This window comes from Chiloscyllium punctatum, chromosome 44, assembly GCF_047496795.1.
Source record: "Chiloscyllium punctatum isolate Juve2018m chromosome 44, sChiPun1.3, whole genome shotgun sequence".
Taxonomy (NCBI): Eukaryota; Metazoa; Chordata; class Chondrichthyes; order Orectolobiformes; family Hemiscylliidae; genus Chiloscyllium; species Chiloscyllium punctatum.
The window spans coordinates 16,028,060-16,043,044 of NC_092782.1; the positions used below are offsets into that span (position 1 = coordinate 16,028,060).

The 14,985-nt window shown below is 45.2% G+C and overlaps 1 protein-coding gene across 2 annotated transcripts in view; it reads right to left on the reverse strand.

The window, feature by feature from the left end:
• Positions 1–14,985, reverse strand: part of itpr2 (inositol 1,4,5-trisphosphate receptor, type 2) — a 265,818-nt gene that overhangs the window by 168,216 nt on the left and 82,617 nt on the right. Inside the window, exons 8-10 of one of the 2 annotated variants that reach the window (XM_072562331.1) lie at positions 14,796–14,942; positions 12,750–12,845; positions 1,720–1,764 (exon numbers count right to left, since the gene is read on the reverse strand). In XM_072562331.1, the coding sequence (XP_072418432.1) occupies positions 1,720–1,764; positions 12,750–12,845; positions 14,796–14,942 (288 nt within the window). The remainder of the gene's footprint in view (positions 1–1,719; positions 1,765–12,749; positions 12,846–14,795; positions 14,943–14,985) is intronic. The other variant, XM_072562332.1, reaches the window with a different exon arrangement.

The following is a 14,985-nucleotide window of genomic DNA, read 5'->3' on the forward strand; positions in this document are numbered from 1 at the left end:
GCAGCATCAGTTTATCATCTAGCCACAACAGGTTCTAACTGAGGAATAGTTTGAAAGGTTCTATCAAAGGCTAACTAAAAGGCAGGCTGTTCAGCTACTCCAACAGCCTCAGTGAGCAGGACACAAACACAGGAGCACACAACATCAACCCCTTCCAGAAACCTGGAGAGTCCTGTCACCGACAGGGAAATAGCTTCACCGTGAACTTTAGCGACCAGGAGGGACAAGTGACTCCACACCACCTCACCACGTTTCCCAGAGTGCTTCACATCCCAATGGTACATCTGAAGTGCAGAGATTGCAGGTATGCAGGTAAATGTAATCACCATGGGAACCATTTGCAAGCTGCAAGATTCCCTCGAACAACAATGAGAAGATCAATCAGTTGTGGTGTTGAGATTGGTCATGGTAAGAAACAAGCAAGAGGTAAACTTGCATTTAAATAGTGCCGTTCACATTCTTGCTGATCATCTATTTCAAATCCCTCAGAGAGGTCCGATCACGGCAGAAAGTGGCTCTCTACTTGTCTGCTGCACTGTAGCACGTGCACCTCATTCACAGGGGTAGATCTGATTACTGCACGAAAGGGATCTGAAAACACTGCTGCCTCAATATCAGCTTGAGACTACCTTAGTTCTGGGATTCAGGGGCTGTGGGCCTTATCTGTACACTCTAGGCATTCAACCACAACAGTAACTCCGGGCTTGTACAGTACGTCACAAAGATCAGACAAACCTTTGACACCACATGAAAGAAACAGACATTGAATAACTGACTAAACATTTGGATAAAAAGGCAGGGAACTGCAGAGTTTAGGGCCTTTGACAAGGAGAGGAAATGGTGCTGTTGGAATGGAGGAAGACTTTGGGTGGAGAAGGGGGGAGAGAGAGAGAGACCTGAGTCAATCATGAAGGGTTGTGGGGCGTGACAAAGTTGCAAAGAAGTGGGGGGAATGGGATGGGGTGTGGGGGGGGGGGGGGGGAGGATCCAAGTCAATTATCTCCAGTACCTCATCCTCAGGTACCAACATGCTTCATTCCTCAGTTCCACTTCCCTGGTCTCCTGCTCATCACATCTCCCCCGACCAGCTCCACTTGTATCCTCACTCCTTCCTCACTCTCACCACCCTCCCCCCTCAAGCTCAAAGTGAGGGTGCAGCAAAACAAGGGCTGGACAGGTAGAGATACACTGACAGGGAGAAAGGAGAGAGGGTACAAGTGATACAGGCAGCGAGTAAGCAGTAGGAAGTTAGCAAGTGATGCATTACTAAGCATAAAGGTGTAGACAGTTATTACTGTGTAATGCTTTGTTTTTAACAGCCTACATATCTAAAAAGGATACTGTAATTCTACTTGCAGGCTAATCACAATCTTCCAACATCCCTCATTATTCTTCTCGTAAATACCAACTGGCTGTCAATTAACAGTGGAAATTCATCCACATGGAAAAGTAGAAAATTCCTGCAATCATACAATTCACGAGGTATCCTGCACACCACCCCTCTGCGAGTGAGAGGGATTTCAGCAGGGTTTGCAGCTATTCCCGCTCGGCACTAAAGGGGTGGGGGAGCTCCACCATCTAGCCCCTGGAAATGATCACCAACTGAACGGAGTGGGGACTGAATGCGGGGCACGGGGTCTCCCCTTCTTCAAACAGCTCAGGCCCACACACACACGCGCACACGCCCCCCAACAACATTAGACAAAAACACTTACTTACCACTCCCTTGGACTCTAGTTGATCGTGCTGATAGTCCGGATTCACCTAAAAACGAAGAATCAGACCTATAAAGCTAGGTGACAGCACAAGACAATGGGGAACAAACTTTCTCCCAGCTCGGGGTGGGGGGGAAAGGAGGCAGGGAGGCAGAAGTTTACAGTGAAAACCCCAAGGTCTGATAACAATACAACACAAAACACAGAACAAAGAACAGAACAATGTAGCACAGGAACGGCCCACAATGCTCTGCTGAATGTAATGCCAAGGTAACTGAGTCCCTTCTGCCTGTCCTTGGTCTACATCCTTCCTTCCTTGCATATTCATGTGCTTACCTAAAAGTCCCTTAAATGTCCCTATCATATCTGCCTCCATCACCACCCTTGGCAGTGTGTTCCAGACTCCTACCACACACTGTGTTAAAAGAATTGCCCCTCACATCTCCTTTGAACTTTCCCCCTACTCACCTTAAATACATGCCCCCTAGTATTAGGCATTTCAACTCTGGGGAGAAAGATCCTGACCATCAACCTGAGCTACGCATTTCATTATTTTATAAACTTTCTATCAAGTCTCCCCTCAGTGTCTGAAGAAAACAACCTGAGTTTTTCTAGCCTCTCCTTATAGTTCATACCCTTGAATCCAAGCAGTATCTTGGATAAACCTTTACTGCACCTTCTCCAAAGCCTCCACATTCTTCCTGTAATGTGGCTAACCAGAATTGATGTTTCCCATGAGCCTCTAGAAGCTGAAAAAGAAAGCTCAGAGCTAATTTGCTCCCAATATTGAAACCGTGGCGATAGTGCATAAGTAATATCAAATCAAATCAAAACTATATCAAAAAAAACATCCATTCTGTGACGGTTCCTCAGTATTTTGTGGGTGCACTTTGCTATACTATAACTAGGATGTTATAACACAATTAAAAGTGAAAAAAATAACGTAAGTTGCTGGAAAAGGTCAGTAGGTCTGGCAACATCTGCAGTGGGAAATCAGAGTTAATGTTTCAGATCAAGTGACCCTTCCTCAGGTGATATAAAAGGTGATAGAATACTTTCAATGATTAATATTAATGTTTTATCAGAGCACACATCAGCCTGGTTATTACTTGCTTTAGTGTTAAAGGGACTGTACTATTGGACACCAAACAGGAAGTAGATGAACATATAGGGACTGCACCAAGGGAGTGCCATATTGGCAGAGGTGATGCGGTTTTGAGGGGCTGGTTTAACCTACCTTATTGGTTTTAATTAATCCATGATTAATTCAAAGAGGAAAACACACCTTCCCTCAACCACCATTGTCAAGAGACATAATCTGGTCAGCCTGACTGTGGTTTATGGAATCTACCTGTATACAAATTAGCTGATGCGATACATCTCAACAGTATATGAGCCACAGAGAAAAAACTATTATTGGACTTTGAAACATATTCGACACATGTTGAAGAACATCTGCAAATGTAAATATAATAGAGACTCAGTTTAGATACAAATATACATGCTCGTTCCTTTGATGAGCTCAATTCAATGATGACACTGTAACAAAACAAATGAGATGTGGATTGAGCCCAAAGAATAAGATTATCATTGATCCACATCCTTTCAGAGCGAAGGCTTTTCCCCCGCTGTTGTTAGTTCACAGGGTGTGGGCGACAAGCAGCCCATCCCTAGTAACCCCAGAGAAGGTAGCGCTGAGCTCCCTTCATCAAGGAGCTCTTCTGCCCACAGTCAAACCTGGACCCAAGATGGCTGCAGTGGTCAGTAGTTGATTATCAACATTAACCCTGGAGCTATCCACAGCACAGAGCTCGACCAATCAGCTCCTTTCCCACTGTCAAAAGAATCTGGGCCAGAGCTGTTCATTGGTGATTCCAGGACGCTCAGGAGGTTACATTAGCATGCAAAGCAGTACTGTCGTCAAGAAATTGCAAAGGATATAACTAGAGCTGATTTTTACAGAGTTTTACATTTACTTCCAGAGCATAACCGTGACACACAAAAACTTCCAAACTCAAATACGCTCAACCCCAGTTTCAGTGAGTGTACCTTTCAGTCAGCTCAAGTGGAAAGCCCAGTTCACAACCTCCACACACACAAAAAACAACATCAACCAGTGTTCAGACAGACTAGGACACATACACCTCCAGGACAGGCAGGATTTGAACCTTGACCTTCTGCCACAGAGCGAGGACACTATCACTGTGCCACAACATCCTTCTGCCTGCGTATAGTTAAATGCAATTAATAAGGGAGACCATGTTTGAGCAGGTATAGCACATTAACAGATGTGCCATCGATGACTGTACAAGGTTCAACCACAACCTGTCACTATCAACATCTCGCAGATAACTATCGACCAGGACAGAACTGGAGCAAAGCTATTTACAGCAAACTGTGAGAAGAGTGAGACTCTGGGCACCATGCAGTGACTGACTCATTCCACCCTCCAAAATCCCATTAGTTTAATCAACCCGTTTAAACGCGTTATGCCCACACCTGGCAGGACTTGAGCCCAAGTCTTCTGGGTCAGAGGTGTGGACACTACCACAAGAGGCCTAAGCAATGCGATGGTATACTGACCACACACTTGCATGACTCAGAATAGCAATATCCAAGACGCTAGCTAGGAGTAAGCAGCTCGGGACCTGCCTCTGAACTCACATTGTGGGAAATTAGAAATGTTGTTTTTGCAGATGGGTGAGGGGGTGTAGTGGGGGGGAGGGGAAGGGGATCATTATACAAACGGTCGCGGAATTCTTGTAGCATGTAGCATGTAGCATACCTAAGGCTAAGACTTTAATGAATATAGAGGGTCTTTTAAAGAAAATAGTTTTAAGCTAGGAAATAATTTTCATTTCACAATAAAGCTTATAGTATGAGAGGAGAAACTGGATAAAAGAACAAGCTGTAACAAACAAGGAACAAAGAATGCAGACATACAAGGACAGCAGGATGGCCAGATAAGAAAATAACTAACAAGTGAGGTAATCGGCTTATGATAGGATGGGAAAAGGGAGGCGTGATTCCGCAACTTGTAAATAAATAAGATTGCTTACATGTTCTGTTCTCACGCGCATTTCTGCTTGATTATACAAGCGTCCAGTTCTTGCAAGATTGTAATAAATTGTTCTTGTTTCCAAGGCTTTGTCTCAGGCTGATTGATTTGTGAGTGAGTTCTGTTTCTCACAATTGGGGGCTCGTCCGGGATCCAAAACTCCGACCGCTCGACACTCTTAGGATGACGGGGGGAGGTGCACCTCACTGATTTCAGTGATCTCTGACTCCCTTACTTGTCGTTCGCGGTTTGGGAGAGTACGATCCGGACTGGGAGACCCTGGAAACATGGCGGGCAGACACGGCGGGTTCAGTCGGGCAACTCTTGTGCACAAGATCCGGGTAGGGAAAGGTCTTAAAGGATAAATTTGGGCGACTGGGGGACAGCAGTATTTGCTGCAGGAATTGCCGTGGGACGGGGCGCACCAAAATGAACAGGTAACTCTGTGCACAGACCAAGGTAAGAAAAAAAAGAGACCTTTAAGCATTGCCTTGATGGTCGGGCGTACGAAAGTACGGGGAATTGGCGATGTATAAAATAAAGCATATGTCCATGGAAAACAGCCCTGTCAGAAGGGCTAGTAGCTGAAGGGCTACTGAGGGTGCACTTCGTAACTAACTTATGGCCAGACGTCCAGAAAAATATTCAAAAGCTAGAGTCGTTGCGGGAAGCTCTGTCTGTGAGACAGGGTGTCTGTGTGTGTGAGAAAGAGAGAGAGAGAGAAAAAGAGGTGTACAGCTAGTAGAAAGTTTAACCCTTTGTGATTCGGTTTGAATGCACATTTGTTTGTTGGTGATTGAATGTTTGTGCTTTGTTTCCTGGAGCTTGAGATCCGGGGCTGTTTTGAATTTGATTTCCACCATGGAAATTTTAACATGATTTCTTTTAAGGTTAAGGATTTTACAGATGATGAAATAAAATGTTAACTCCTGTTCTTTTTACAGGTCATGACTGCCTTACTATCAGTTTCTAACTAATCTCTTTTATCCTGACATAAAAGTGATTTATGGAGAACAAGTGAAGTCTCAAAAAGCATATAGTTGGTCAGATTAATCAAATGAGTAAGGTGTCTAGTCAGGACCCTGAAAGGGGTGTGGAAAGGGGTGACACCGGACCTCGTTAAGATTAATTAAATTAGCAACAATGGGAGGCACGGGGAGTTGCCTGGGTAACGATCGATCTGTAAATAACGTTAAAGGGGTATATATTTCACCCGATAGTCCTTTGGGGAGAACGTTGGGTAATTGGGAACACAACTCCCGGACTCGGGAGAAAGATAAGGCGACAATGATAAACTATTTTTGTTTCGTGTGGACTAGAGAAAGTATTAAGGTGCCTGGTATTTTTTTTTTTGGCCCAAATATGGGTCCGATGAGGATTGGCTGTGTCACGATCTTAATATATACGTCAATTAGAAAGAAACATACAGTCAAGAAGAGTCAGAATATGCGGCTTGTTGGATAGGGAGTGCGGGAGTAAAATTATGTCCCATGAATACAGAGGAATCAGAAAAAAAAAAATGAAGAAAGGGAACCCACAATGGGATCCCTTAACGTGTTTGCTGCCCCCCCATATACTACTCCCCGGAACGAGCCTACAGCTCCCGAAGTAGAACAGAGTCCAGACACAGAAAGGGGAACGTTGTCTGAACTAAAAGATGCAGAATCTAGGGGGCTCAGAATCACTCGAGCCACCACACGTAAAGGAGGGGCGGAGATAATGGAAAATATAAAATTATGTCCCTTACGAGAGGTTCCGAGTGGGGAAGGTACAATCGGATATGTAAACGCTCCCTTAACTAGCAGTGAAGTTAGGGTCTTTAAAAAGGAAATGAGAAGTTTAATAGAGGATCCGGTTGGACTAGCCGAACAATTAGAGCAATTCCTAGGGCCTCATTTATAAACCTGGGGAGAACTGATGGCAATTTTAGGAACGTTATTTTCAGGGGAAGAACGAGGTACGATTAGGAGAGCGGCTTTACAGGAATGGGAAAAGAAGCACCAAGTTGGGGAAGAAGGGGCTCCAGCAGAACAGAAATTCCCAAATGTTGACCCTCATTGGGAAAATAATGACAGAGACGATAGGGAGTCAATGCGAGATCTATGAGAAATGGGAATATTAGGAATTAAAGAGGCGGCACCAAGATCACAAAAACTTTGTTAAGGCCTTTGAAGTACGACAAGAGAAGGATGAAACCCCTTCTGCATTTCTTAAAAGACTCAAGGAGGCCACAAGGAAGTATTCGGGAATGGATCCCGATAATCCAATAACAGAGGGACTCTTAAAGGTCCAGTTTGTAACTAAATTATGGCCGGACATACAAAAGGAATTACAGAAATTAGATGGATGGAGTGAAAGACAGATGGAAGAACTGTTATGTGAGGCACAGAAAGTGTATGTGAAAAGGGAAGACGAGAAGCAGAAACAGAAAGACAAAATGATAGTGGCGGCAGTAGAAGAAATAACAAAAAGGAGAATGGGATCAGGGAATAACAGGAAGGATAGGAGAGGACATGAAAGACAAGGGTCAGATACCCGGGAAACGAGGCAACAGGCACAGTGTTACCATTGTGGGAAAGTGGGGCATTTTAAACGGGAATGCCTGGAATTAGCACGAGAAAGGGAAGCCGTTTCCCTAATGACTTTAGAAGATTATGGGAGTCACGGGTTCCTTCCTCCTGAGACCCACCGGGAACCCTTGATAAATTTAAAGGTGAGACCTGAAGGGGAGGAGGCAGTGTTTTTGGTGGACACAGGAGCAGCACGGTCATCTCTAAGTTTTAGACCTACCGGCGTTAAATTGACTAAGGAGTATCTTTAAGTTTCCGGAGTAAAAGGCGAAGAATTCTTGGAGCCTATTTTTGAACCAACCCTAATTAGAAGAAATGATGAGGAAATGATAGGACAATTACTATATATTCCTGGAAATAATCTATTAGGTAGGGATTTGATTACATTGCTGGGCTTAAAAATTGGGGTGGAGGAAAGTGCAGTAACTGTAACGATGGCTGAGACAACCCAAGGAAGATGGATCCTCCCGGATGGAAGGGAGTTATTAAGTAAACCAGTCATGAGAAACATCCTAACCACCTTGCACCAAGGCAGTCACTGGGGCTCCCAAGCTATGTGTGTTAAGGAAGTACGGATGTAAAGGGATGTACACATTAGCCAAGCAGGTATGCGCAGGATGTCCGACTTGCCACAAGATTAATAAGAAAGTAACAAGGGGGGGGGGTGCAAGAGGTGGAAGAAACCCTGGGGTAAGACCTTTTAAAGAAAATACAGGTAGATTACACAGAATTACCCCTAGTAGGGAAACAAAAACACTTATTAGTCCTAATGGATCACCTAACTGGGTGGGTGGAGGTATTTCCAACGTCCTCAGATACCTCGAAGGGAGTAGTGAAAACTCATTTAGAACATATAATTCCTCGATATGGAGTGGTGGAAAGTATAGATTCAGACCAAGGTAGCCATTTTGCCTCTAAGATCCTACAAGAAGTAATGGCGGGATTAGAGATCTCTTGGGAATTCCACACTCCTTGACACCTGCCTTCCTCTGGACGGGTGGAACGAATGAATCAAACCTTGAAGAAACAATTGTCTAAGCTAGTCCTAGAGACTCGATCACCATGGACAAAATGTTTACCTATCGCGTTGCTACGCACTAGGATTGCACCTAGACGTGATATAGGCCTCTCTCCTTATGAGATGATGTTTGGGTTACCTTTCTTGGGTGGAAGAGGGGAATTACCAACTGTAGAGTTCAATGATAAGTTTTTAAAGAACTATATTGTGGCGCTCGGCTCTTCTTTGTCTGTCCTTAGGAAGAAGGGTCTGTTGACCCAGATACCTCCACTTGAGCTCGCCGTACATCGGATACGACCAGGTGATTGGGTCCTGATAAAGACCTGGAAAGATACCAAACTGCACCCAAGCTGAGGGGGACCATTCCTAACCCTCCTGACTACTGAAACAGCCGTCTGAACAGCTGAAAAAGGGTGGAGTCATCACACCCCTGTTGAGGGCCCCGTGGACGCTCCTTCCCCTCCAGCAGAGTGGCAAGGTCATCCTACAGACAACCCTCTGAAAGTCAAGCTGAGCAAAAAGAATGGACTGAGATAAGAGACTATTAAGTATTGGTTAAAAAAACTGCATCCCAAAACAATTCTAAGTGTTGCTTGGACTCACTCCTCCCTGGTACTTAAAGGGCTAGGGAATAGACAGATAGTGTTGTGAGCTGAAATGAGTGGTCAGCTTTATATTGTCACGGTAATACTGGCGCTAGCTGCCGGGGGGGGGGGGGGGGGGGGGGGGGGTTGGGCAAAACCATTTTACCGCTTTATGTCAGAATTATGCTAAACTAAAGGGGCGGAGATCGCACATCATGGGGAATCTGGAATTCCTCTCACGGTGATACCACTTACCAAAAGAGAAGTGTATGACATACAACAATTTGACTCGGGCTCAAACAATACAAAATGGAGATCTGACAGAGGTAATTATAACTTTGTGGGGTGGCTCCCTCGACCAGCCCCGAAAACTCTGGCTGCTATCGATGGCCTTAGAGATTCCGCCCCAAAAGGAGCAGTAAATACCACTTGTTTCCGTAATCAGAATGATACCACACCCTTCCGATTAGGAAATTCATCTTGTGTCTACACCAGCCAAGCCACTGCCACAACCATTCCCCAAATATTAAACGGAACATATTGGGTATGCGGCCTGAAGGTCTATCCATTTATTCCTGGGGAGAAATACATTCACGTGACTGGATGTATAGGAATGCACGCATGTTATGATGTTGATCAAACACTGCCTCAAAGCCAGAAAGGTTGGAGTGGCTGCTGATACCTCCCCTATATAATTCCACACTTGAGGCTGTTAAAGAGAGCCCCAAAAATACCTCGGAATAAACAGGGAGGAAGGTGAGTAACCCGGAAAGTAACCGAAGGAGAACGCCTCCTTTGGGCTTTGATACCTATGTATGGGACCGCTCGAGCAGGAGTAGAAATACAAAAGTTGGCGGCTTCCCTGGAGTTGGCCAAAAATACTGCTGATGTGTTGGCCGAAACCCAATCCCAAGTAGCAGCCATAACGACCAAAATGATTGCCACTCGGTTAACGACCCTTCAGAACAGGATGGCTCTGGATTATATTCTGGCAGAGAAGGGTGGTACCTGTGCACTAATTGGAGAGGAATGTTGTACGTACATACCTGAGGTCTCCTCTAACATTACTGATATCTCCAAACATGTGCGAGACAAAATCACCAAGATAAGGGAAGCCGGTAATCGGTACCAGAATGAAAAAGGATGGGAATGGGGGAATTGGGGATTGACTGGTTGGGGAAGGTGGTTAGTCAATCTGGCTATCTATGGATTATTGATATAAGTGGGTCTGGTGGTAGGGTTCAATTACCTAAAATGGGTAATGAGCCGACTGATGACATCCCTTGGGGAAGGAACCCAAGTACATCATCGGATGCTTTTACAATCAGCAGGTGATTGTAAAAAGAGAAAGTCAGAGAATGCTTCTAGAGTTTGAGGGATGAACAACACAAATGTAAAATGTGAGATTGTGAACCTCATCGCCAAAAGGCGTAAGAGGGCAGAACATAAGAAAATGACTTAAAGGAGATTTAATACGTGCAAAAACAACAGTTAGAGGAAAAGAAAAAGAGGGAATTGTGGGAGATTAGAAATGTTGTGTTTGCAGATGGGTGAGGGGGTGTAGTGTGGGGGGGGGGGCAGGGGAGGGGAAGGGGAACAAACAGTCGCAGAATTCTTGTAGCATGTAGCATACTTAAGGCTAAGACTTTAATGAATATAGAGGGTCTCAAAGAAAATAGTTTTAAGCTAGGAAATAATTTTCATTTCACAATAAAACTTATAGTATGATAAGAGAAACTGGATAAAAGAACAAGCTGTAACAAACAAGGAACAAAGAATGCAGACATACAAGGACAGCAGGATGGCCAGATAAGAAAATAACTAACACGTGAGGTAACCGGCTTATGATAGGATGGGAAAAGGGAGGCATGATTCCGCAACTTGTAAACTGAATAAGAATGCTTTAATGTATTGTTTTCGCGCGCATTTCTGCTTGATTACAGAAGCGTCCAGTTCTTGCAAGACTGTAATAAAATTGTTCTGGTTTCCAAGGCTTTGTCTCAGGCTGATCGATTTGTGAGTGAGTTCTGTTTCTCACAACATGTCTACATCTTTCATCGCCAATCCCGTGTCAGTGTGTAGGTGAGCATGTGTGTGTGTGTCTGTGGGTGTGTGTCATACACAGTAATAGTCATACAGCACGGAAACTGACCCTTCGGTCCATCTCATCCAAACCGACCAGGTCTCCCAAACTGAACTACTTTCATTTGCCCATATCCCTTTAAACCTTTTCCTAGTCATATACCCATCCAGATGCCTTTTAAATCCTGTAATTGTACCAGCCTCCACCATTTCCTCTGGCAGCTCATTCCATACATGCACCACCTTCTATGTGAAAAGGCTACCCCTCAGATCCTTTTTAAATCTTTCCCCTCTCACTTTAAACCTATACTCCCTGGTTTTGGACCACCCCCCCCCTCCCCCATCCCCCACTACCCAGGGGAAAAGACCTTGGCTATTCACCCTATTTGTGTCCCTCATGTTTTGATAAACCTCGATAAGGTCACTCATGAGCCTCCTACGCTCCAAGGAGAAATGGTCCCAGCCGTCCACCCTCTCCTTATAACTCAAACCCTCTAGTCTTGGTAACATCCTTGCAAATCATTGGCAGAAAATCACAGCAAGCTGCTGTTTCCCACAGCCTTCTGACCCACTCACAGGGAAAACCCTAGCCAAGGATTTGACTTTTCAAATAGTTCAGATATGGATTATGAGACCAGACACAGAGCAGATAAACAGGACATATTTAAAGACGTTTGACTGCTGAATGCTCCTCATCTACTGTGTCCATTGCTCTCTACACTGGGGAGACAAGACGCCAACTTGCAGAATGTTTCAGAGAACATCTCCGGGATTCACGCACTAAACAACCCCAACAGCCTGTGGCTGAACACTTCAACTCCCCCTCCCACTCCGACAAGGACATGCAAGTCCTGGGTCTCCTCTACTGCCAAACCCTAACCACCCGAGGCCTGGAGGAAGAACGCCTCCTCTTCCACCTTGGGACCCTCCGACCACACGGCATCAATGTGGATTTCACCAGTTCCCAAATCTCCCCTCCCCCACCTTATCCCAGATTCAACCCTCCAACTCAGCACCACCCTCTTGACCTGTCCATCTTCCTTCCCACCTATCTGCTCCACCCTCCACTCTGACCTATAACCAACACCTTCCCCCCACTTTCATCTACCTATCGCCTTCCCAGCTACCTCCAACCTCAACCCCAGCCCCAGCTCCACCCCCCTCCCATTTATCTCTCAGTCCCCTTCACCCCAACATTCCTGATGAAAGGCTAATGCCCGAAACGTCGATTCTCCTCCTCCTCGGATGCTGCCTGACTTGCTGTGCTTTTCCAGCGCCACACCGTCTGATTCGGAATACTCCTTATGTGTCAGGACATGCACATGAGCTCGACAGAAATAATTAAAAACAGAAGACACTGGGAGAAACTCAACAGGTCTGGCAGCATCTGTGGAGAGAGAAGGAAAGTTAATGGTTCAACGCCATCATTGATTCTTCTTCAGTATTCCCTCAGACATCAGGTCCAACTAAAAGTCAAAAGTGAAATAAAAGAGTCAGTAGACTCGAGCCATTAATTCTGCTTCTCTCTCCACAGACCAACACTTTCTGGCTTTGTGTAAGTGAAAAAGCTGACGGGTGATAGAGTGTGTTCAAGATGCAGTCTGACCTTTCTAGATGCAAGTGCTCACAGTAAAATGAATGGCGCATCTACTGTGCTTAACCACTCTGTGTCAGTGCTGAGCCGGTCGTTTACTGATGTACTTTACTGTATGCTGATCCTACCTCAGCAGCCAAGTAATTCCCTGTCGCTAGATGCTTGAACCTGAACAGGCTGTTCCAGTGCCCAGCTCCACTTCGACATGGGTCATGATGCACCACCTGTAAAGGAGACAGCAACCAAGTCAATAACAGGAACGCTCTCACTGTAAACAATGGGGAAATGGAAGTCATGAAGATAACCATTGAACTTTGAGCATGATTTAGTAATTAGTCTCATCAGCTACGCTCACGCGTGAGAGCAAAAGCGTCGGGAATACACCCACCACAAAATATGAAGAAAATGTTGCTCCTGTTCCAATAAGAACAGAAAAATGCTGCTTATGATTTTTCTTTTCCTTTGTAATGAATTTTAAACCTAAATTTTTATATTGTTAATGGTAGTCTGTGAGGCTCATACTGGGCTGGGGGGTGGGCAGGGCAATTACACTCAAAAGGGTGGGTAAAACATTAAAAGGTTCTTAAATATATCGCTGATCTACCACCAAAGGACAGGCAGTAGGTTGGTCACTGATTTCTCTTCAAGTGGCTGTGTCTCCATTTTAACGCAGTCTTTACTTCCAGGGCAGCAGATACATGGGAACATCACCATCTGCATGTTCCCCTCCAAGGCACTCACCATCCTGACTGGGAAATATAATCACCTGCTCCTCCACTGTCACTGGGTCAAACTCCTGGAATTTATTCCCCAACGGTGTTGGTGGTCAATGGTAGACTGCAGTGGATCAAAGGAGCAGCTCATCCACCACCTTCACAAGGGCAACTAGGGATGGAGTTCTCGGACTTTGACTCAGCAACACTGAAGGAACCGCAATATATTTCCAAGTCCCACCTCCAGAGTTGGAGGGTAATCTTTTCAAAAAAAATATTAGGGTAACCCTTTAAGAACTGGAGAGGAAGAGAATATTTTTCACCTCAGAAAGCTGTAGAACTTTAGAATGCTCTGTATCAGAAGCTGGCAGAGTCAGGCCACAGAATTTTATTTTTTTTTAAGGCCGAGGTCTGGAAGACCATAAGACATAGGAGCAGAAGTGAGGCCATTCAGCCCATTGAGTCTACCCTACCATTCAATCAAGGCTGATAGGTTTCTCAACCCAATTCTCCCATAACCCTTGGCAAACAAGAACCTATCTATCTCAGTGTTGAATATACTCAATGACCAGGCCTCCACAGCCTTCTGTGGCAGTGAATTCCATAGATTCATCACTCTCCTCACCTCCGTTGTAAAAGACTGATGAATTGTTGCTGGGGAGGGGATCAAAGGTTATCAGGGTAGATGGGAAGTCAGAACATACCCGCATTAGACATGATTTTATTGAATGGGGAAGCAGACTCTAGGGGCCAATTGGCCTAGGTTGTATGTTTTTCATACATTGGGATTTTTTTGGGGGGGGGGGGGGGAGAGAATGTGCATGTGTGGTTTGGAGGGATACTTGTACATGGCAATATTCTCAAGTCCCTACTGCTCTTTGTGCTTCTAGACAGTAGAGGTCAAGGCTATGGAAGGTACTGTTTAAGGATCTTTGGTGAGTTGTAGCTGTGCATCTTGTAGATTAGAATCATAGAATCCTAACAATGTGGAAACAAGCCGTTCAGCCCAAGTCATACTGACCCTCTGACCCTACATTTACCCCTGGCTAATGCACCTAACCTATACATCCCTGAACACTATGGACAATTTAGCATGGCCAGTTCATCTAACCTGCACATCTTTGGATTGTGAGGGAAAACTGGAACACTCGGAGGAAACTCACAGGTTAGGTGGATGGGCCTCGTGAAATTGCCCCATTGTGTGCAGGGGTGTTCAGGCCAGGTGGATTAACCATATTGGAGGGGGCAGGGGGTGTCTGAGTAGGATGCTCTACAGAGGGTTGGCATGGACTTGATGGACCAAATGGCTTGCTTCCACACCATAGGGATTCTATGCTTTAGCAGATCTCCAGAGAAGCATTCTCTAGTCTTTCAGGCCTCCCACCCCAAAAAAAGGCAGAGGTAATGTAAATTCCCAATGATATATCGATGTACGATGGCAATTGAAGCTACAGGTTTTACCTCAATCTCCCACAGTGCTTTGGAGCTGGTGGCGGAGGTGGCTGACTGTCTCAGTGTGGTCCTCAGGAAGATGTGCTGCTGTTTCTTGTACTCATCACAGGTGAGGAACTTCTCCTGTTCCGCGTGGAAAAGCCTCACCACGTCACCCTGCAGATTCACGGCAGCAAACAGGTTACATCACAGGCCCATC